Genomic DNA, 19460 nt, shown 5'->3' on the forward strand with positions numbered 1-19460 from the left:
ATTCCTGGCGATGAGTGCCAGGAATAAAAATAAAGAAGATAGGGACTAGAGAGGAATAGTGTGATCCAGGAAGGCCTCACTGAGGAGGTGACTTCTGAGAGGCAACTGTAGGTGGAGGAGGAGTCAGTCTCGGCGATGCCTGGAAAAAGGGCTTTCCAGGCAGAGAGCACAGTGAGTGCAAAGGCTCCAAGGGAAGATCTTGCTTGGGGCGTTCAAAGAACAGCAAGGAGGTTGGAGCACTGGAACACAGTGAGTAGGGGTAGGGAAGACAGACGATGGGGAAACTGAGGCTCAGAGAAGGGGAAAGATCAGCCCAGGGGGGCTCAGGGGCATCAGCAACAGACATGGAGAGGGGAACTTGCATTCCCTGCACACCTACTGTGTACCCGGCAGAGTGCAGACACTTGCTCACATCGATCCTCAACCATCGCCATCCTTAAGTGGTCAACTGGGGCCCGCTCGTCCCATTTCAGAGGTGGGAGGACTGAGACTCTGAGACTCCATGATTCCAAGGGCTCAAGCTCACTGGACACAAGGCTCCTTCTGCCCCCCTACACCCAGTGATCGGGGAGTCCCTTAGGACTCTTGGGACTGATGAAATAGGGACCCAAGGCTGAACAGAGGTTCAGAAACTTGGTCACACAGCTACGAAGCACCAAGGCCAGGATCTGAACCCAGGTCTGACTCTGCAGGGCAATCATCTAGAATTCCTCTGTCTATTGCCACGTGTCTTCAAGTGTCTGGGCCATACTCTGGGCGTGATCCATCTCACTTCTGCCAAAGGAAGGCCCTGCCCCCGGCTCCTGTCCTGGCCAGCTCCTTTCCCCTAGTCAGGTCTCAGCTCAAACACCTCGTCAGAGGGGCCCGCACTGGCCTCCCCATCCAAAACAGCCCCTGGAGCATTTCACCCCCTCGCCCTGGCTTATCTCCTTCAGCGCAAGGATCACTATGGAAAACAGCCATGGTTACTTGGTGGCCTGGCATCTTGTGCCTCCCCGAGGACACAGGGTCCCTGTCGGTCTCAGTGCCTCACACATAGTAGCTGCTCAATAAATATCTATCCTTGAATGAAAGGGCTGCAAGCTGACAGATCAAAAGGGAGATTCCCACCCACTCCACACCACAGGGGGCTGGCTTGGTGGCCTCCTGCACAGCTCAGGACTCACTTGATGATGCTGACATAGCAGGACAGGCAGACAGCCAGGATGACGACGCAGGAGATGCTGACGCCCAGTGGGAGGCGCTGCTCCAAGGTCGCCTCGTAGTCTGGAAGTGGAGGGAAGCCGTGAGCTTGCATCGTGCTGCGTCCAGCCTGGTCTCCATTTCCCAGAGCAGGAGACTGAGGCCTTGTGAAAGCATCCTCCAAGACTCTGCGTGAGCTGGCTGCTGCATCCCCTCCTACTCCCCTCTCTTGCACATTGAGCCCTCGCCACATCGGCCTCCTTGCTGTCCCCTGTTCCTCCAAAGCTCGGGGCCACCTCAGGATCTTGAACTTGCTGCTTTCTCTTTTTTGAAGCAGTGAGGTCAAGGGCAGAGACTCTGGAGCTGGATGGCCCCAGTTCAAAGCCTGACTCTGTCATATACTAGCTGGTGACCCAGGACAAGCCCCTCACTCACTCTGTACCTTGGTTTCCTCTCTGTGCAATGGGGTTAATAACGACTTAACTCATAGGGTTGTTGTGAGGATTGTACGATTTAATATACACTTGAAGCAGTGCCCACACGTCCATTCACACAGCTGGCCCCCTCTCCCTGCTCACTGTCAGGTCCCAAAAGTTCTCCCTCACACCCTCTCTACTGTTGCCTCCTCCCATCCCTTTCTCCTGCTTTATTTCCCTCCCAGAATTATTGTCCTCGGGATCTAGATCTCATTTATATTTTTGTTTACTTGTTTATTTTCTCTCTCCCCCTCTAGAATGTCAGTTCCACAAGAACAGGGATTTTCACCTATTTTGTTCACCACTGGGCCAGCACGTAGTAGGAGCTCAAGGAATATCTGTGGAAATAATGAGTGTCCAGCACATGGTATCTGTACCATACAAGTTATTTCCCTTCCCTTCTCCAGGTTAAAGGAAGAATCAAATCAATTTGACAAAACTCTCCCAAGCACTTACTGTGTGCCTGGCACCATGCTGGGCAACGGAGATATAGACACAGAGCAGATACTACCCATAGAGCTCACAGCCCGGAGTGGGAGACAGGTGGTCAAGAGGTATCCATTGAACAGGATAAGCAATGCTGAGAGGGGTGTGTGGTGGGTTGGGTTGGGGTACCTGCCAATCACCATTGTGCCCAGCACTTTGAAGAATGCTTCCTTCATTGAATGTTCACAACAGCCCTTCTCCCCATTGTAAGGATGATGCACGAGGCAGCCTCCACCACGCAACAGCTATCTCCCCTTCTTCTTTGCTAGGCTGCAGTGTGCCCACCTTGAGGTTTGGGCCAATCATGGGCCAAAACTAGTCCCCTTTCCAGACATTTGAGTTCCCAGCCTCCCTTGCAGTTGGGAGAGGCCACGTGACAGTCCTGAACAATGAAAGGCAAGGGAAAGGCCACCAGGACTGGAAAGGTTTTTGTTTCATGATAAAAGATGCATGGGATGGGGCCTCCCTGGTGGCGCAAGTGGTTGAGAGTCCGCCTGCCGATGCAGGGGATACGGGTTCGTGCCCCGGTCTGGGAGGATCCCATATGCCGCGGAGCGGCTGGGCCCGTGAGCCATGGCCGCTGAGCCTGCGCGTCCGGAGCCTGCGCGTCCGGAGCCTGTGCTCCGCGACGGGGGAGGCCACAGCAGTGAGAGGCCCGCATACCGCAAAAAAAAAAAAAAAAAAAAAAAAAGATGCATGGGATGCACTGATTGTGGCAGCCTTCCATTTCCTTTGGGTCTTGGGCATGAGGGTGTGTGCAGCAGACAACTTAGGGCCATGAGGTGACAAGGGTAAGGATAAAATGCTACCATGCTAGGGATGGCAGAGGGAAAGAAAAGACTCTGGGGTGATGTAACTGAGCGGCTGTATGAACCAGGAAGGTCCACTGGCAAGACTTCATTTTAGGGGAATTCCCTGGCAGCGGTCCAGTGATTAGGACTCTGCACTTCCACTGCAGGGGGCATGGGTTCGATCCCTGGTGGGGGAATTAAGATCCCACACGCTGCGCGGCCAAAAAAAAATAAAATAAAGACTTCATTTTATGTAAGATAATTCAATACTCTTTTGCAAAAGTGTGATAAAGTTGCAAAGAGTTGTTTGGAGGATGCAGCTACCAGGTGAGGGACTACATTTCCCGGAATCCCTTACAGCTATGTGTGGCCATGTGACCAGCTCCACCAATAGAGCTTGAGAGGAAGGGATGTGTGTCACTCCTGGGCTAAGGCTTTTAAGAAGCAGGTGTGGTCTCCCTGCTCTCATTCCCTTTCTGCTGGCTGGATGCAGATGATGGCAGGTCCATAGAGCAGGGATTTTAACTTGGGGTCCACAGACCTCCAACATGGTTGCCGTTAGGATTTAGGGGTCTGGGAACTTGGATGGAAAAGAAATGATATCTTTATTTTCACTAACTTCTGAAATGTGGCATTTCCTCCCATTAGGAATAAAGGGAGCAAACCACAGTGATAGCAGCATCAGTCACTTAGTCCCCATCAGAAGTCACAGCTATTCTCAAATCACCTGACAGCTGCAGTAGCAGGAAATACCATTTATGTTCATCTACTTTGAAATTACAGTATTTATGAGAACTACAGCTAGATCCTGTTTTTAATGTGTTATTAAAGAAGCATATATTCCTAGATAACAAATATATTTTAAAATCTTTTTATAATCGCATTTCAATAAAATTAGGTTTCCCTTGAAGGCCTATGTATTTTATTTTATATGTTTAAAAATATTATTCTGGCTTGTGGTTGCCAAGGGGGGAAGGTGGGGAGGAGGGATGAGTTGGGAGGTTGGGACTGGCATATGCACACGACTATATATAAAATAGATAATCAACAAGGACCTACTGTACAGCACAGGGAACTCTACTCAATACTCTGTAATAACCTACATAGGAAAAGAATCTGAAAAAGAATAGATATATGAATATGTATAACTAAATCACTCTGCTGGACACCTGAAGCTAACACAACGTTGTGAATCAACTATACTCTAAAATAAAATTAAAAATTAAAAAAATAAAAATATTATCCTGAGATGAGGCCCACAGGCTTCACCAGACTGCCAAAGGGGTCCATGATACAGAAAGGCTGAGAATCTCTGTCCTAGAGAATGATGGAGCCACAGGGAGGAAAACCACCCACCAATCAGCAAAGTTCGTGTTGAATTGTTATGTGAGCAAGAAATATATTTCTACAGTGTTAAGCCGCAGAACTTGTGGGTTTGTTACTGTAATCTACCCTACCCTGACCAGTACACCACATCAGTTGGTAATTCTGTCACTGCAGTTAGAGCATCCTATGATATGGAAACCAGATGTTTGGCTGGTGGAAGTCTCTGGCCACAGAATGAAAGTGGAAAACAGAGACGTTAACTGCTGGGAATTCCCTGGTGGCCTAGTGGTTAGGATTCCGGGCTTTCATTGCCGTGGCCCAGGTTCAATCCCTGGTTCCCTGTTCAGGGAACTGAGATCCTGCAAGCCACATGGCACGGCCGACTGCTCAGGACTCCCAGCAGGATACTCACAGTTAAGCCACTTGACGCTAGGGCTCCACTCACTCCAGGTGCTGTTGTAGCTCTGAGCCCATGCCTTCACCTGTGCACTGTAGGAAGCTCCAGACTTTAGGGTGCTGGCTGCAAAGCGGAGGGTGGGCCCCATGTAGGTCACGTTATAAATTTTGAACTGGTGGAGGAAAGAGAGCCATTAGTGCACCAACTCTGGGGGAGGGGAGTACCAGCTCCCACCCGGGCTGCTGTCCTTAGCTGACCCCACAATGTTTAAGAGCTACCAGCCTGGGTATTTGGTTATTCCTCCAATTTCAGGCCCTTGTTTGTCACTTCCACAACTGTGACCAGAATCGAGCAAGATGGGTCAGGGAATGAGCCCTTATCCTGACCCTCACTCCCACCCTGATTAGCCATTTTGACGTTACTGGGGCAAGTCGATGAACCTTTCTGAGTTTTAGTTTCCTCATCTGTAAAATGAAGGTAAGAGTTCCTACTGCCACTTTCTGGCTGTGTGACCTTAGATAAGTGACATAATTTCTCTGGACCTTGATGTCTTCTTCTGCAACATGGCGATAATAAAAGTGTCTACCTCCCAGGGTTGCTGTGAGGATTAAGTGGGTTAACACAGGTAAGCACTTCGGACAGGGCCAGGCATGCGGGGAGCATGAGAGTGACCTTTCTGAGGCACAGACAGGGTCACCGCATCCCTCTCTCTCCTTCAAGGGCTCTCTAGAGGCTCCACAGTCAAGCCCAAACCCAATGGCCCATCATCTCAGTCCCGCCCAACCTAGCCCCAACTGGGAAGGAAGGTCCAAGATCCGTTGTTAAGTGAAAAAGGTAACATGAAGATTAGTATGTGTTGTCTGTTGCCTTTCATGTTAAAAACATAAAGGGAGAAGGCATAGTGATGGTGGCAGACAGACTCATATGGCCCCGTGACCCCACCTTGTATCATGCCCTTGTGTAATCCCCTCTCCTTGCCTAAAGGGGTGGGGGGACCTAAGACTTGTTCCTAACCAACAGAATATGGTGAAGGTGATGGATACATAGGGACTACATGGATGTGATTCCATTATGCAAGACTGTAACTCCAACTTGCTAGGAGACTCTCTCCCTTGCTGGCTTTGAAAAGGCCACAAGGGAAGGAACTGAGGGCGGCCTCCCAACAAAGGTCAGCAAGAACCCGACACTCTCAGTTCAAAGCCCACAAGAAACTGGATGCTGCCAACATCACAGGAGCTTGGAAGCAATCCCCTGGCCAACGCCTGTGTGTGTGGCCTTGTGAGACACTAAGCAGAGGACCCAGCTAAGCCGTGCCCAGACTCCAGACCCCCAGAAACTCTGGGGCAATAAATATGTGCTGTTTAAAGCAGTTCTGTTTGCAGTAATATTATCATGTAATAATAGAAAATTCATGGTGATGAAGGAACACACACACATTTGCTCGTATAGGCATAAACTCTCTCCAGAAGGACACACGTGCCTCCACACCCTCTGCCTGCTCTAGCCTGGCCTTCCCCTCCTGGCAAGAGACGGGAGCAGTGGTCAAGCTCTGGGAGAGGTACTGGAGGTTGGGGATAGTTAGGAGAGAAACGTATTTCCTTTCTAAGTCCTTTGGTAGCATTTGAATTTTTTACTTCATGTAAATATTACTTTTATTTTTAAGACTTTAAAAAAATTAAAAATGAAGTAAAATTTGGGTTCAGGATGGATTCTGACAGCAAGACAGTGGCCTGAATCTTCTGCCTGGGCTTCTTCCCCTGGGGAGGGTCCATCCCTTCGCAGCCCCCCCTCGAATCCCCTGCAGCACCTTCCCAGATCCTGGCAACACTGCTCCTGCTGGCAGGTTGGAAGCAGCTGGGGGAAACGGTCTGGTGTAAAGTGAGCCGAGGGGAGGTGTGCACAGCAAGGAAGCAAAGTCCTGACAGCTTGCTGGAGAAACTGGAGGGCAGTGGGAACTTTCCAGGGAATCTGGGGACAGGCTGGGAGTGGCAGGAGGAGACCAAGGCAGGGAGAGAAGGACACTCTTACTGCCAGGGTTCTTTCTAAATCGCAGCAAACAGGAAGCAGCAGCTGGATCTGGTTCACTGAAGGAATCACACACCTTAGAGAGGAGTAGGGAATTGGGAAATGGTTTACTAAGAAACAAAAAAGAAATTGAGCTTCCGAGGAACTACCTGTTGTTGGTGTGTTTTTTAACAAAAAGGCCAGGTGTTCGGGAGACCATTCTGAGAGAAAGATCCAGAAGAAGAGAACAGCACAGGTCCCTCAGTCCAAATCCTGGCTTCAAATCCCAGCTTGGCCATTTCCAGCTGTGGGACACTGGGCGAGTCATTCCACCTCTCCAAACCTCAGTGTCCTTGGTCACTAAAATGGATGGACAAACACCTTCCCACCTGCAGGGCTTTCCCAGTCATTGGTGATAATACACACTGAGCCTGGCACATGGTAAGCACCTGAGACATTATCATGAACATGGCATTCATGGCCCTCAGTAAACTTGTGGCCTCATTTTCTGCTTTTTCACTGTACACACTCCCACAGCCCCATGATCCTCAGATACACCATGAATTTTCATGCCTCCAAGCCTTGGCTCATGTAGTTCCCTCTGCCTGGCCTACCATTCCCTAGCTAGAGAACTCCTATACATCCTTCACTGCCCAAGCCAAAACTCTACCTCCATTATAGAACCTTGTCCAGAAATCATCCAGGACAATGAGCACCTCCATCTCCCAAATTCCACAGCAAGTTTCTAATATTTTTAGAATTGATCCCACCAGTCTGAGCCACAGGTGGTGTCTGCAATACTGTAGCAAACACAGCTTGGCACCCACCCAGCATCTACACAACTGGGGTCGGGTACCCAAAGCTCAGGGCAGGTAAGCCTCTGTCTCCAGTTCCAGGGTTAATTCTCATTGGTCTAAACCAATCACGGCTATTTCATTCCCTAGCCTGTGGCTGGTTAGAGAGGAGCATGTGACTATCTCTGGCCAATGACTAATAAGAGGAATTCTTCGGGCCCGGTTCTGTCCCTGGGAAGGGAGAGATGGGGGAAGGGTGTCTCAATAGATTCTGCCCCACCAGCAAGAGAAGCTGGACCTGGAATTCTGAGGCCTGGGGCAGCCCCGAGCACCTACATGACCATTAAGCCATAGCCCAGGCACACCAACCAATTCTGTCCGCTGGCTGGAGTCTGGTGCTGGGTCCTAAACCCAGCTGTGTTTCAGCCAGCCCAGTCTCTGTTTCCTCTTCCGCAGAACTTCCTTTGGGAGCCACCCCTCCTTCATTTTCAGCCCATCTGGTTTGGGTGAGGCTGACCTGACCTGCTCCAGAGGTGGGCATGTGACTCAGCCCCGGCCAGTGAGAGCACTTCACCAGCACTTCATCTCCTGCCCACAGCCTGCGACAGTTCAGAGAGTGGCATGTGATCCCAGGCAGGTAACTGATCATTGGCCCCAGGACTTTTACTGGGACTATCTGGAGAGAAGAACTTTTCCCACTGCGGTTTTAAGATGCAGGCCTGTAGCTGCTAGTAGACATATTGGCAGCTACATGAGGGAAGAGCCTGCCTAAGAATGAAGCCAACACAGAATAAAGCAGGACCAAAGGATGGAGATTCCTGGAACCTGGATCCAGCCATGATAAGCAAATAAATGATATTCCTTTGGACCCTACAGGTTGTGCCCGTCTCTCCCCTCCAGCCTATGCCCTGAACGAAGCCTGCACAGGCCCAGGAATGGGAAAGGGATTTACTGACAAAACTGAACCTGCGTCTTTCCTCAGCGTCTGTGCCAACCACCTCTTCTCCATTGCTGAGAGCCGGGCTGCCCCATTCCTGCTTCCACCCCACATCCTGGCCCAGTGCCAAGGAGGAAAACCACACCTGTGAGATGTAAATCAACACCTGCCATCCCCCCGGCTTGGCCAGGAAGAGAAGAAGCAGGGACAGAAGCTGATGTGACGGCTCAAGATGTCAGGGGCCTGCTCCCTGGCAGCCGAAGCCAGGCCAGCCTGGGTCCCGGGACACGAGGGCATGGCTCCCAGCAGACCCTCAACAGTTACAGGCCAGGGCGTGGGAGGGAGAGTCAGATGGGATTTCCAAGGCCTGTGGCACTCAGGAGAAAAGGAGGATGATGTTTATGACAGGGGAGCCTGTCTGTGTCATACATTTCCTGCTCTCCACAGCCCTATGGGATGGGTACTCTTGTTATCGCCATGTTACAGATGGGGAAACCGAGGCACACGGAGGTTGAGCCAAAAACTCAAGATCACGCAGCAAGTGGCAGGGCAGGTACTGGAACCCAGCTCTGTGGGACTCTGGGGCCCCTGGTATTCAGATGTCATCCCTGCAATGGGAATATCTGAGGGGAAAACATGGGTGGCTGCAAATGGCCTCCACCCCCAGTTGCACCTAAAATAGAGGTGGGCCAAGCCATCCACTGTGTAGCCCCTGTGATTATTTACTTGACCGTTTCCTACAAATGAGCTCTCCCTATTTTAAAAATGTCAATACATTCGTTTTTTTAAAAAAGGAACATCATAAAATAAAATAATAAAATCGAATAAAATCGAATAAAATAAAATAAAATAAAATGGAACCTCACTGCCACTGCTATGACTGGAAAACAAGTATGAAATGCCGTAAGCACCTCATAAAGTAAATGCAATCAGAACTACGTAACGGCATTAAATTTCAGCTGAACTTGTTTTCTGGGGGAAGGCTCTGAGCCTTCAGCCTCTTCTCTCTGTTAAAGAGGAGGATTAGTAAACCAATCAGCTCAGCTGAGATGCCTCCCTTGACAGTCAGGGTCGGGCAGGAGCGGGCGTGGAGTGACCGTCTCACCCTGGGATTCGCTCATCTAAGTGTGTTTGGAGGTATCACCTAAAATCCCAAGTGTCCCCGCCCCAGGAGACAAATGTGGTCCAGAGCCCTTCTTTATAGATGAGGAACAGTGCCTGGAAATAAACCCCCCTGTCTGCACGCTGGGAATCAGGGGCCTAGAGCAGTGGAGAGCCTGGTCTCGGCACAGAGCCAGAGGAGAAGCTGGGGGTCCAGATCGCCAGGGTTTGCTATCCAATCGCGGGTCACTTTCCCCACCTCCCGCCCTAGAGCCTGAGTCTCGACCCGTCTGAGTCTCAAGAGGTCACAGAGAGACCCCACAGGGCGCCCACTCACATCCGTGGGGTCGTTCTCATTCGAGATGTTGACCAGGTAGGTGAGCTCGGAGTACAGGTGATTCTCAGGAGGGTACGGGTTGCTCCACGTCAGCAGCCACGTGCGGGAGGTGTTGGCATGAACAGTGAGGTTTCTGGGCGCCAGGGGTTTCACTGCGGAGAAGTGGTGCCTGGTGAGGGGCTGGGCCGGGCATCAGGAGGAGGCCCGGCCCAGCCTGCAGACCATTTAGATGTTCGGTCAACACCACCTCCGGAATACGTTGATGGGATACCACACAGATTTCGTCATAATGGAGAATTAAAACTCTGATACCGATTCTCATGGTGCTGAAATCCTACTTAGCACTTTAGTGGTTGTTAACTACATTTCCACAGTGAGTGCAAAATGCATAAGCAAAGTAACCCAAACTTTGGCCTTTTTACCTTCATCCTTCACTCTACTGGCCACCTCTATGCTCTGTATTATTATTTACTAAGTATTTTTCTTTATTTTGATTCATGTGGTTTAAAACTTAGTCTCTTTTAAAGCAATCATATCCATGAGATCACAGGTATATAATGAGCATTAAAATCAACACACACTTATAAAAATTCTTTCAATTCATGGATTCGTTCATGGGTCAATTTAAATCACCTCCCTCCCACACCCTCCAGCTCCGGGTATGAGTAAGCCCTTCCGGAATTGCTGATGGAGTGGTGACTACTGTGAGCTCTGTGAGAATACTGCCTCTGCTGCTGAGGAGCTGTGTGACCTGAGGGCAGGTTACTTGCCTTCTCTGAACCATGTACAGTTTTTTTCAATTGCAAAATAGGGATAATAACTGTCTTTTGGAAACTGAGGCTCAGAGAGGTAACATGACTTGCCCAAGATCATACAGCAATAAGTAGTGTTTTAAACTCCTGTTACTACACCCCAGCAAGCTCTTGGGGAATTCCTGTGGGAACTCTGGGTACCAGGATAAGGTCAGCCTCCCATGGTCTAGACTGTCTGAAGAAGCAGCAGCTGAACAGTTGACAGAGGGTGGAAGGACGGTTCCCAGTTCAGTTTCTGATCTGCAGCAAGCATGGCTTCCACCAAATACGCCTCATTCAGCACCCTGATCTGGGCACTTAAACACAGGGGGTTGAAATATCTGAACCGAAGGGGTCCTGACGTACTGCTGAGCCCAACCCCATTTCAAAGATGGGAGGACTGAGGCCCAGAAAGGGGCAACAACCCCATCAGGGGTTGGAGGCTGCTTGAATGGCCCCCTCCCCCAAATGGAGCCTGCCTCCCCTGCCCGGCACCTGGCCGCTGTGGGAACAACTGCAGCCCCGCCCTATGCCACCCCACCCTGCCCCACCCTGCTCACCATGCTCACTGGGCTTGAAGGAGCTCTTCCACAGCAGCCGCTCGCCAGCCCACAGGTCCAGCTGGTAGGTGTCCACACTGACCACGTTATCCATATGCATATGGCACATGCACACCGCGCCAGCTCTGTTCTCGGGGACACACGTGTGGTTTCTGCTGACATATATGTTTCATTAGGCTAGTCATGTGACCCACGGGCATCCCAGGATACACCTCAAGGAACCACAGGCCCTTCCAGCTTCCTGGTCACCCTGCCTTGAGGACCAGATCTGGGAACTTGGGAGCAGAGTGGCCAGGATGCAATGGGGACAGGGGCCTGGGACCACCTCCCTGCTGGCCACAGCCCCTCACCACACCCACCATGGACTCTTATTGGCCCCTGGCCCCAGCCTTGGACCCTGAAAGCCAGCAAAAGGGAAGAACCCACGGCATGAAAGAATTTGTAACAACATATGTGTCTGTTCCAGCACCCCTCTGGTAGCACAGTTTAGCCCAGTACAGCAGACTGTGGCTTGGCAGGCACATATCCTGTGCCCCACAGCCTAATCCTAATGTGTCACCCAAAACAGCCAACCCCATGTGAGACATGGACTAGGCCAGGGGTCAGCAAACGTCTTCTGTAATGGGCCAGATAGTAAATATTTGGGGCTTTGAGGGCCATACTCTTGCTGTTCCAACTACACAACTCTGCTGATACAGCACAAAAAAGCCCCAGCCATAGACAATACGTAAACAAATGGGCATGGCTGTGTGTCAATAAAACTTTATTTATAAAAACAGGTGGTAGGCCAGATGTGGCCCATGGGCCATAGTTTGCAGATCCCTGGTCTAGGCCAATGTATCACATACAGAAGCACAGCTGGTCCACCTTAGCATACTGCGGAATAACAACTCTGTCAGTGTAGCCCACATCAGGTGTGCTGTATATCCCACTGTGCTCCATAACTGTGTGCCTTGTGTACTGGGTCATGTCCTGGGGCACCACCTATACCAGTGGTTACCCCCGTGTACCATGGATTATCCCAGTGAACCACCTGGAAAAACATATCCCAAGTTCCACGGTCCACCAACCATCGCTGTGAACTCCACTGCTAACACTGCACCCCCAAACAAGGGTCTAGCCCAGAGGTTCTCAAAGTGTGGTCTGGGATTCCACTGGGTCAAACTGGTTTCATAGTAATACTCCGACATTAGTTGCCATTTCCACTCGCCTTCTCTCACAAGTGTACAGTGGACTTTTCCAGAGGCTACACGATGTGTGATGATGCCGTTGCTCCGACAGCCTGTTGAATGTGAACTTGTGGGCTGTTGTGATTTAAAATTTCTGTTTTAATTTCTAATAGGGGAAATAATGATAGATGTAAGCTACCCAGACTAAAGCTTTGGGGGTCCTCACTAATTCTTTTCTTTCTTTCTTTCTTTGGTTGCACCGGGTCTTATTTGCAGCATGCAGGATCTTTAGTTGCACCATGCGAACTCTTAGTTGCGGCATGTAGGATCTGGTTCCCTGACCAGGGATAGAACCTGGGTCCCCTGCACTGGGAGTATGGACTCTTAGCCACTGGACCACCAGGGAAGTCCCTGGTTCTCACTAATCCTTAAGCACGCAAGAGAGTCCTGAGACGAAAAAGCTTGAGAACTGCTGGTCTAGTCCAGGATTCCACCACATCCACACGCCATGTGCCTCGGTGACACTGAGCTTGGAGCACCATGACGCACTCGCTGTGTCTCACACACGCTGCACCCCAGGGCACCTCATCTCTACCATGCCCAGTAAGCCCCTGTGAACCGCATTTAGCACACGCACTCCGGGGTACCACGTGAGCCAGGTGAATTCCGAGGCAAACCTTCCCCAACTCCCAGTTCCAGCCCAGGCTTACTCAAAGTAGGGAAATTTCAGCTGGTAGAACAGGCGGAGCTCGGCTCTGCAGTTGGTGGGCTGGGCCATCTCCCACTCACAGGTGGAGATGTTGACGTAGTCGGAGAAGCAGGTGGGCCCCTGCAGGACCCTCACACTCCCTGGGGAGACACAGGAGACCTCTGAGCAGCTGGAGCCTGACGACCAAGAGGGATGAGTTGGAAACCAGCCCAAACAGGACCAAGGGGCCCATCACAAAACAACGAAACCACTGTCTGAGGCATGGTCCTCACGATGCAGGGGCCAGGAATGGGGCTCTGTGAGCTTCCCAGCTGGCACTGGGGTGATGCCTGCAGCTGAAGATATACCCTTGGGTACATGGTCCATCAGCGGAGACAGACCAAATGCACCTTTATAGTATGCAAATGCCAACTACCTGCCCTTGGCCGAATTAAAGGAAATATATGTCAGTCTAAGGGTAGCTATCCCACCATCACAGGCATCTATCCTATGGCGTGAGCCTGGTGCATAAACAGTCAATACTGTAAAGGTTTGCTGAATGAAGGAAGGAATGAATGAATGAGAGGTGGTGACTTACCAGAGCCTGCCGCCCACGCCAGGATCAGACAGCCCACCGAAAACGTGAGCCCAGAGTGAAGCCACTCCATTGGGAGATCCTACAGCGCCTGCTGGGAGCAAGTGAGCCCGTTAGCGCTGATTCATGATTCCCACGGTCCGCATCATCCCAAGCGCAGCTTTCAGAGCTCACCTCCAGATACAGCCCTCCCCGTCCGCTACACGCCCCTTCCACCCAGCCCCGCCTCCCTCTCCACCAGGCCTGCACCTGCCCCCCTGCACACCTTTACTTCCTGCTGCTCTTCAAACATACCACGAATTCACTCTTACCCCCATGCCTTTCCTCTCCCTGTCCTTCTCACTGATTCCCTCTGAGTCTCTCTCTCTGTCTTCTCTCTCATTTATTCATTTTATTCATCCATCTGTTCATAATGAATAAATGGCCCCTTAATACTCCAGTGTTTATTAAGAAAAACAAGGGGGGCTTCCCTGGTGGCGCAGTGGTTGAGAGTCCGCCTGCCGATGCAGGGGACACGGGTTCGTGCCCCGGTCCGGGAAGATCCCACATGCCGCGGAGCGGCTGGGCCCGTGAGCCGTGGCCGCTGAGCCTGCGCGTCCGGAGCCTGTGCTCCGCAACGGGAGAGGCCACAACAGTGAGAGGCCCACGTACCGCAAAAAAAAAAAAAAAAGTTAAAGAAAAACAAGGACAGTCGCCGACATAACTACAATACAACCATCCAGATCAGGAAATTAACAGGGATGCATTACTGCCAGCTAATGCACAGACCCTATTTCCATTTTGCTAATTGCCACAGCAATGCCCTTTATAAATAAGTCCAGGATCTAGTCCAGAATCATGCGTTGCATCTGATGATCGTGCCATCCCAGTGCCCAGGTCCTGGCTTCTAAATACTATTCTCTACTGACAGGAACCAGGGCTCCTCGGAGAAGCAGCTGGCTCCAGGAGCAGGGAAAGTACAAGAAAAGCCAGAAAGTAAGGAAGTGCTCCATGAATGATGGGGACCTCTTGAAAAGACATAGGAGCCAGCTAGAATGGACGCCCACTGGCCAAAATGGGCACAATTAGAGCCTCACAATGAATATTATATAATCAACTGTAACCCTTAGAGTTAAAATAGGGGTGCAGGAGTCTACGGTGATAACGATGAGTAAGTGGGGGGAAGGGACAGCTCTATTTCACCACAGCAGGCTCCAAGTATCTCCCCACAAACTCATATTAATTAACTTTACATAATTCACATACAATACTTGATATATGTAATTGTATAGAACCTTATATACAGAAACCTGGCAGATACCACCTTAACCAAATGGTCAGTGTTGACATGGCCAGGAACGGGACAAACCAAGGTCATGAGCTTTCTGAAAACAATGCCCTTGGAAGAACACAATATCACTTCCCTGGGGTCCCTGCCCCCAGTGCACAAATCACGTGGAAACATCAGACAAGCCTACACTGAGGGGCAGTCTATGCAGGAAGCGGCCTGTACTCCTCAAAAAGTGCCCTGGGGGCAAAAGGCAAGGCGAATGGGAAATGTTCTCCTTTCAGTTGTGTGTCTGTTGTCCCGAGAGCCTGTGTTTGTCTTGTGCTCGGCCAATCTCCTAGTACCTACGACAATGCCTGGCACACAGCACGTGCTTAAGCAAGTCTGTCGAATAAATTCACTTTGGACATGATGTGGGGCCGCTGATGGGCTCAGCACGGGGTTGGAAAGCTCTCCCTAGTGGGAGACTTGGTATCCACTCAAAGCCTCAACTGGCCTTCCTGGCAGAGCCACAGTGAAGACCAAGGAAGGAGGGGTGGGAGTGGGGTTTGGAAAACAGTGATGCTGGTTTCCTCTGCCAAGTCCCAGCAACCTTCCTTCTTGTGAGTTCACAGACATCCACCGCATCCTGTGGCAGAGATGGCAAAGGGGTCACTCTAGCCCCAGTTTTGAATAAAGAGAAACAGAGAGGTCAAGACGCATGTCCTAGGTCACACAGCAGAAAGGCTACCGTGGTAAAGTCCTTTAGAAAGGTGTGGGGGAGTGAAGCACCCCCCCAAGGGTAGACTAAATCATGACATCTACAGCGGTCAGGGTGTTATCTTTGATCTGTTTCGGAGGGCACATCCAGACATAGGCATGTGCACACCCACACACACCCACACACACTGACTGGTTTGACAGGGATAGCAGGTGCTGCATCTCAGGAGAAACCGCAGCACAGATGTGGTGGTGACAAGGCCTCTCTGAACATCACAGGGAACGAAGGGTAGAGGTGCAGAGAAGCAGAGGAATTAAAAAGAATAATTACCAAATGATCAGGGTGTAACGCACATGGCAAAAGGAAATAATTTCAAGTCCACACCCTCGACTGTGGGATTCCTGACGTGTATGGGTTGGGGGGAGTCTCGGGGTCACCTGCCCAGCCCAAGTGGCACCTGAAGAGGGGTGCCTGCCGAGATCCCATCTCTGACACGTTGCCATCCAGTTTCTGCTTGTACTGTTTCCATGGATGGGGTGGTCACCCCTAGGTCACTTTTGAGCAGAGCCTGACTATTGGAAACTGCTTCCTTATGCTGAACCAAGCATTTGCGTAAACAAAGCACTACTTATCAAGTACTCACATGTGCTTGACCTTTTGCCATGTGCACTAGAGTTATTACCTTACTGACTCTGCCCAAGAACCCTGCAAGATGGGTTGTTATTTCCACTTTCTTCCTAAGGGAACCGAGGCCAGAGAGATCAAATAACTTGTTCATCGGGTCCCACAGCTGGCGAGAGGGCAGGGCCAGAGTCAGAATCCAGGTCTGCTGGCTTCTGAGCCCAAGGTACCTTCCAATATACCAACTCCAGTTTCTCCTAGAACCACAGACTGAACCCAACAAGATGGAATGAAATGGGCCAGGAAGAGTTGGTCAACCTGCTTCCTTCTAAACATTTTACATCGATTAATTCAATAATCAAAACAGCTCTTCTAGGGCTTCCCTGGTGGCGCAGTGGTTGAGAGTCCGCCTGCCGATGCAGGGGACACAGGTTCGTGCCCCGGTCCGGGAAGATCCCACATGCCGCGGAGCAGCTGGGCCCCGTGAGCCGTGGCCGCTGAGCCTGCACGTCCGGAGCCTGTGCTCCACAATGGGAGAGGCCACAACAGTGAGAGGCCCACGTACTGCAAAAAACAAAAAACAAACAAACAAAAAAAAGAGCTCTTCTAGCTAAAGCCATATTAACAGAGATATGAGAGCCAAAACCAGGGAGGTGATAGTACCCGATCGTAACTGTGCATCCGTTTGGAAGAAATCTTGCTGATTTCAAGCTTGTCAAGGGGATGACAACTAATACAGACAGGGCCTGAAAATCCCAGAGGGACCAAAAGGCCTTTCCCTAAACGGCTCTGCTCTCCTATTGCCTGCAGCCTCCTCATGCACTCAGCGAACATACAATATTTACCCAAATATTTAAACATGCAAAGTTTCTTTCTAAACATTTTACATACAATAATTCAATATTTAAAACAGCCCTATGAAGTAGCTACTAGTATTTTTTCTCATTTTTAGGGGAGGAAACCAAGGCTCAGGCAAGTTAAGTGACTTGTCTGAGGTTACAGAGAGGTGATAGTCCTGGGATTTGAACAGGGGCAGCCAGGCTCCAGAGCCTTAGCTCTTAACCACTATCTGTGTTTAGACCCCAGAGTTCTCAATGTTTTGGAGGTCCCTGACCCATCTGAACCTCCGATGCAAACTCCAAGCCCTCTTTCCAGAAAAGTGCACACATTTAATTTTGCATTCCGTCTTAGTGGTTCACACAGCGGTTACTTGAGCTTACTGAAGCCCAAGTAAGGACTCCAGGTCAAAGCCACACCCGTCCCCCAGCCAATGAGTGTTTTTTTTTTTTTTTTTTGCGGTACGCGGGCCTCTCACTGTTGTGGCCTCTCCCGTTGCGGAGCACAGGCTCCGGACGCACAGGCTCAGCGCCCAGCCGCTCTGCAGCATGTGGGATCTTCCCGGACCGGGGCACGAACCCGTGTCCCCTGCATCGGCAGGCGGACTCTCAACCACTGAGCCACCAGGGAAGCCCCGCAATGAGTGGTTTTTGAGGGTCTTTGAATAGGGTCGTGGCAAGATTTTTCCAAGACCCAGTCTGGGGCTGGGGAGAACGCTGAAACGAGGGGGAGCCGGTGGCGTGGGGGGCAGTTAGCAGTTGCTGCAAATGCGAGTCTCTTCTCCATGCTGAAACCAGAGTCATTTTCAAATTGGAAACCAGGCCATGATCTGTCTGTTCACTTCACTGGCCTCTGGCTCTTGAAAGATGTTTTTACCACCAGTGTGTGTTGGGGGGGCACAGAGCCCCAGGGGTCCACAGCCCATCCAAGAGCAGCATCTCTGACTCAGAATCAAATCCAAGCCCCGGAGTGAAAGCAGCCAATCGAAAAGGCTACATGCTGCTTGATTCCCTGTATGTAACATTCTTGAAATGATCAAACTATGGAAATGGTGAATAGATTCGTGGTTGCCGCATGGGTTGGGGGGGGCAGCAGGGAGGGAGGGAGGTACGGCTATAAAAGGGCAACACAGGGATCCTTGTGATGATAGGACTGTTCTGTGTCTCACTGCAGTGGTGGAGACAAAAACTGTGCACGTGATAAATTAATAAGAAGCAAGCTAACAAAACTAATAAAAATAACATGTGTGTGCGTGTGCAAACACGCAAACACACACGCAAACGAGTACCAGTAAAACGGAGGCAATCTGAGGAAGATCAGTGGTTTCTATCAATGTCAATACCTTGGTTGTGATACTGAACTATAGTTTTGTAAGATGTTACCCTTGGGGGAAACAGAGTAGAGGGGATCTCTCTGTATTATTTCTTACAACTGCGTGGATTAATCCTTACAACAATTACCATAAAATAAGAAGTTTAAGAAAATGCAAAAAAAAAAAAAACCCCAACCCAAACCACCCAAGCCCCTCTGATGATCTGGCCCCCGGAGTCCCCACTACCATCCCCTCCTATTCCTGCTCCCTCCCCCACGAGCCTTCCGTCCCACTGGCCTTCTGACACACCCCTGTCCCTTTCCTCCCTCGCACCCTTTACACCTGGAAACACCATCCAGCAAGGGCACCCTCTGCTACTTCTCATCACAGCACCCTGTTTATTTCTGTCATATACTTATCACCATCTCTAATCATATCTCTGAGGTTATATGTGTGAATGTTTATTTTATTTCAGTAGGTAGATGGCAAAGATAGAAAGATGTGACTGCAGAAATGTTTTGAACTTCCCCAGATCAAAACACACCATAAAGAAAAAAAGCAAGCAAGCAAAAGATTAGCAAAAAGTGGCAATCTACATTACAGAAAGTGAAGGGCCTTAACATATAAAGTGGTCTTACAAATCAGTATGACAAACATTCCTTTAAGTAAAATAGCCATGGTCATTGCTTTGTCCCCTGTGTCTAAACAGTGCCTAACATGTACACAGTATGTGCTCATGAAACATCTATTAAATGAATGATTGGTTAAAATTCAACAACAATGAATACAATAATCTGTTTTTAAACATGGAGTATGTACCAAGCCTTTGCCCCTAATAACTGCCATGCATATACAGTGCTTATTATGTGCCAGGCATGGTTCTAAGTGCTTATAATATATTAAGCAATTTAGTTCTCACAACTTTATGAAGTAGATGCCATTAAAATCGCCATTTTAGGGCTTGCCTGGTGGCGCAGTGATTAAGAATCTGCCTGCCAATGCAGGGGACACGGGTTCCGAGCCCCTGGCCCAGGAAGATCACACATGCTGTGGAGCAACTCAGCCCATGCACCACAACTACTGAGCCTG

General features: G+C 50.1%; 1 protein-coding gene across 12 annotated transcripts in view; it reads right to left on the reverse strand.

Annotated features, from left to right (window-relative positions):
- IL4R (interleukin 4 receptor) overlaps window positions 1-19460 on the reverse strand; it is a 39960-nt gene that overhangs the window by 6699 nt on the left and 13801 nt on the right. For 8 of the 12 annotated variants that reach the window (XM_060078145.1, XM_060078141.1, XM_060078144.1 and 5 more), the window contains 6 exons: window positions 13638-13725; window positions 13062-13236; window positions 11183-11337; window positions 9832-9983; window positions 4674-4830; window positions 1167-1266 (listed from right to left, as the gene is read on the reverse strand). In XM_060078145.1, coding sequence (XP_059934128.1) covers window positions 1167-1266; window positions 4674-4830; window positions 9832-9983; window positions 11183-11337; window positions 13062-13236; window positions 13638-13707 — 809 coding nt within the window. In that variant the 5' untranslated portion in view covers window positions 13708-13725. Of the gene's footprint in view, window positions 1-1166; window positions 1267-4673; window positions 4831-9831; window positions 9984-11182; window positions 11338-13061; window positions 13237-13637; window positions 13729-19460 lie in introns of all 12 variants that reach the window. The other 4 variants (XM_060078148.1, XM_060078147.1, XM_060078146.1 and 1 more) reach the window with 4 other exon arrangements.

The sequence above is a fragment of the Mesoplodon densirostris genome, chromosome 16, assembly GCF_025265405.1.
Source record: "Mesoplodon densirostris isolate mMesDen1 chromosome 16, mMesDen1 primary haplotype, whole genome shotgun sequence".
NCBI classification, from domain to species: Eukaryota; Metazoa; Chordata; class Mammalia; order Artiodactyla; family Ziphiidae; genus Mesoplodon; species Mesoplodon densirostris.